The sequence below is a fragment of the Penaeus monodon genome, chromosome 12, assembly GCF_015228065.2.
Source record: "Penaeus monodon isolate SGIC_2016 chromosome 12, NSTDA_Pmon_1, whole genome shotgun sequence".
NCBI classification, from domain to species: domain Eukaryota; kingdom Metazoa; phylum Arthropoda; class Malacostraca; order Decapoda; family Penaeidae; genus Penaeus; species Penaeus monodon.
Genome location: NC_051397.1, coordinates 45,245,928 through 45,248,427, shown reverse-complemented (window position 1 = coordinate 45,248,427; position 2,500 = coordinate 45,245,928). Strand labels below are relative to the sequence as shown.

The 2,500-nt window shown below is 43.5% G+C and overlaps 1 protein-coding gene across 1 annotated transcript in view; it reads right to left on the bottom strand.

The window, feature by feature from the left end:
* The window catches only part of LOC119579729, an 85,879-nt gene that overhangs the window by 5,441 nt on the left and 77,938 nt on the right, over positions 1–2,500 (bottom strand). The window contains exons 5-6 of the mRNA XM_037927629.1: positions 2,071–2,204; positions 3–127 (exon numbers count right to left, since the gene is read on the bottom strand). Coding sequence (XP_037783557.1) covers positions 3–127; positions 2,071–2,204 — 259 coding nt within the window. The remainder of the gene's footprint in view (positions 1–2; positions 128–2,070; positions 2,205–2,500) is intronic.

Below are 2,500 nucleotides of genomic sequence, written 5' to 3'. Positions count from 1 at the left end.
ACTTGAGGCGAAGTTCTCCCTGCGGGAAGTGTCGAGGCCCAACGATGAAGCGGAGGCCGAGCCTGGAGGTCTCGAGGCCGTCTGTGTCATTCTCCGGCGCATACTCCACCAGGAACCTGCTCTCGGCCTGCGGGGGGAAGGTGGCGCGTCAGTGGAATGCCCGGGATTCTTGGACAAAGAGGTATTAGTTTGTTCTGGGGGAGGGTGGAGCGGCAGTGGAATGTCCGTGAATGTTCGATGAAAGGGTGTTAATTTGTTTTTGGGGAGGGTGGAGCGTCAGTGGAATGTTCGTGATTGTTGGAGATAAAAGGGTATTAGTTTGTTCTGGGGGAGGGTGGAGCGGCAGTGGAATGTCAGTGAATGTTGGATAAATAGGCATTAGTTTGCTCTGGGGGAGGGTGGGGCGGCAGTGGATTGTCTAATAGGTTAGGTTACATAAGATAGGTTGTTAGTTTGTTCTAGAGGAAGGTGGAACGTGGAATGTCTGTAAATGGTGGATGAAATGGTATTAGTTTGTTCTGGTGGAGAGTGAAGCGTCAGTAGAACGTCCGTGATTGTTGGAAAAAAGGTATTTATTCTGGGGAGGCGGAGTATCTGTCACAGGAAATATCTGCATTTGTTAGATGATCATGAGTTTGTTCTCCAGGAGGGTGGAGTGTCAGTGGAATGTCCGTTGTTAATGTTCGATAGGCATGAATTGATTTCGGGGGGAGGGAGTACTGCCTGTGGAATGTATGCAGCTATTGATAGAGAGTTAAGAGTGTTTTCGGGGAGGGATAAGCTTGTTCTTAGAAAGAGCGGCCATTGGAATGTGGATGGTTTTTAAATAGACATGATTTTTTCTTTTCTCTGGGGGGGAGCATGCTGTCAGTAGAATATCGATATACTCGTATATTAAGTAGCGTTTAGGTGTTGGTTGGGGAGGTCGTTTAATGAGTGGAATGTTGACGGTTACTAATGGATTTTGTTCATATTTTAAGTTTTAGTCGATGATTAACAGCTGATGTAGTCAAGCTCGTAAACAAGACTTTAAGAAGGAAGGGGTGGATGTGACATTTTTCATAACGTCATGTTTACAATATAAGCACATAAAACCGCTATGCATTAGGCTAAGGAGAAACTAAACGGCAGTGCAACATTGTTTTTATTTGTTATAATTGATATTTGTAATTCTTTACAAATGTGTTTGCTGTCAAATAGAACTCCAGGAGCGTCAACTGGTAATAGATATGAGTATTTGTTGCCATATAAGAGTTTTTTGTAAGCAAGTGTATTTCAACAATATGACAGGATATTTTACTCAAACTTTGTGGTTTTAAATGGTGTTATTAAAAGGTGTTTAGTGTCATTCGAAAGTCGACAGTTAGGTGGTTACGTGTCCAGTGTCATATAAAAGTCGGAAATTTTTTATTGTTATGTTTTTAGTGTTGTTGAGTGATTATTATTTTTTTGTTATTATTATTATTATTTTTTATACAGGTGGATGTCAATAATCATTAAAAAGGTTATTCATTAATTGTTATTCAGAGACTGCCTCTGTTTCGAGTGTCATTATACAAATATTGCTCCTATATACACGAGTAATTCGATAGTTTAATTAGTTGTGTATAAGACTATATATGTGATACAACATGAATGCACGTTTAATATACTATAATCTACGTGGAATAAACAGTCACCTGAGCGTATACACATAGATACACTTACGCAGGTCGAGACTGCGCATCTTCGTTACTCTTTCATTATTATATAATGAAAACAAAATCAGTAAAGAAGATGAAAAAGAAGGAAACTGAAAACGGACAGAAGGAGAAGGCAGAGAAAACGTAAAAGAACAAGATAGAAAAGAAGTAAAGGGCGAGAGAGAGAGAGAGAGAGAGAGAGAGGAGAGAGAGAGAGAGAGAGAGAGAGAGGAGAGAGAGAGATTGAGAGTGAGAGTGAGAATGAGAGAGAGAAAGAGAGAAAGAGAAAGAGAAAGAGAAAGAGAGAAAGAGAAAGAGAGACACACACACATACAGACAACCCTTCCATTAGACTCAAAATCACTCCCCCACCCCCTGAAGGTCGTACCTGGTCGTCGTTGATGTACCACATGAGGGAGGCTGCGGGACGAGAGCGGGCGGACGTGCAGTTGACGTGGACTTCATCTCCCACGTGGTACTTGGCTTGACCGCCGCTGATCGTTGGGACTTCGTCGGGCAGGTCTGGGGGGAGGGGGGAGGGGGTTAGTATGTGGTGGAAGGGGGGAGGGGATCATTATGTGGTGGAAGGGGGGGAGGAGGGTGTTAGTATGTGGTGGAAGGGGGGGAAGGGAGTTAGCATGAGGTGAGGAGGAGGGAGAAGTTGGTTAGTATGTGATGGAAGGCGGGAGGACGTTAGTATGTGGTGGAAAGGGAGGGGGGAAGAAGGGTGTTAACATAAGGTGAGGAGAAGGGGGAAGGGGATTAGTATGTGGTGGAAGAGGGTGAGGATAGAGGAGAGCGAGGAAAAATTAGGGTTT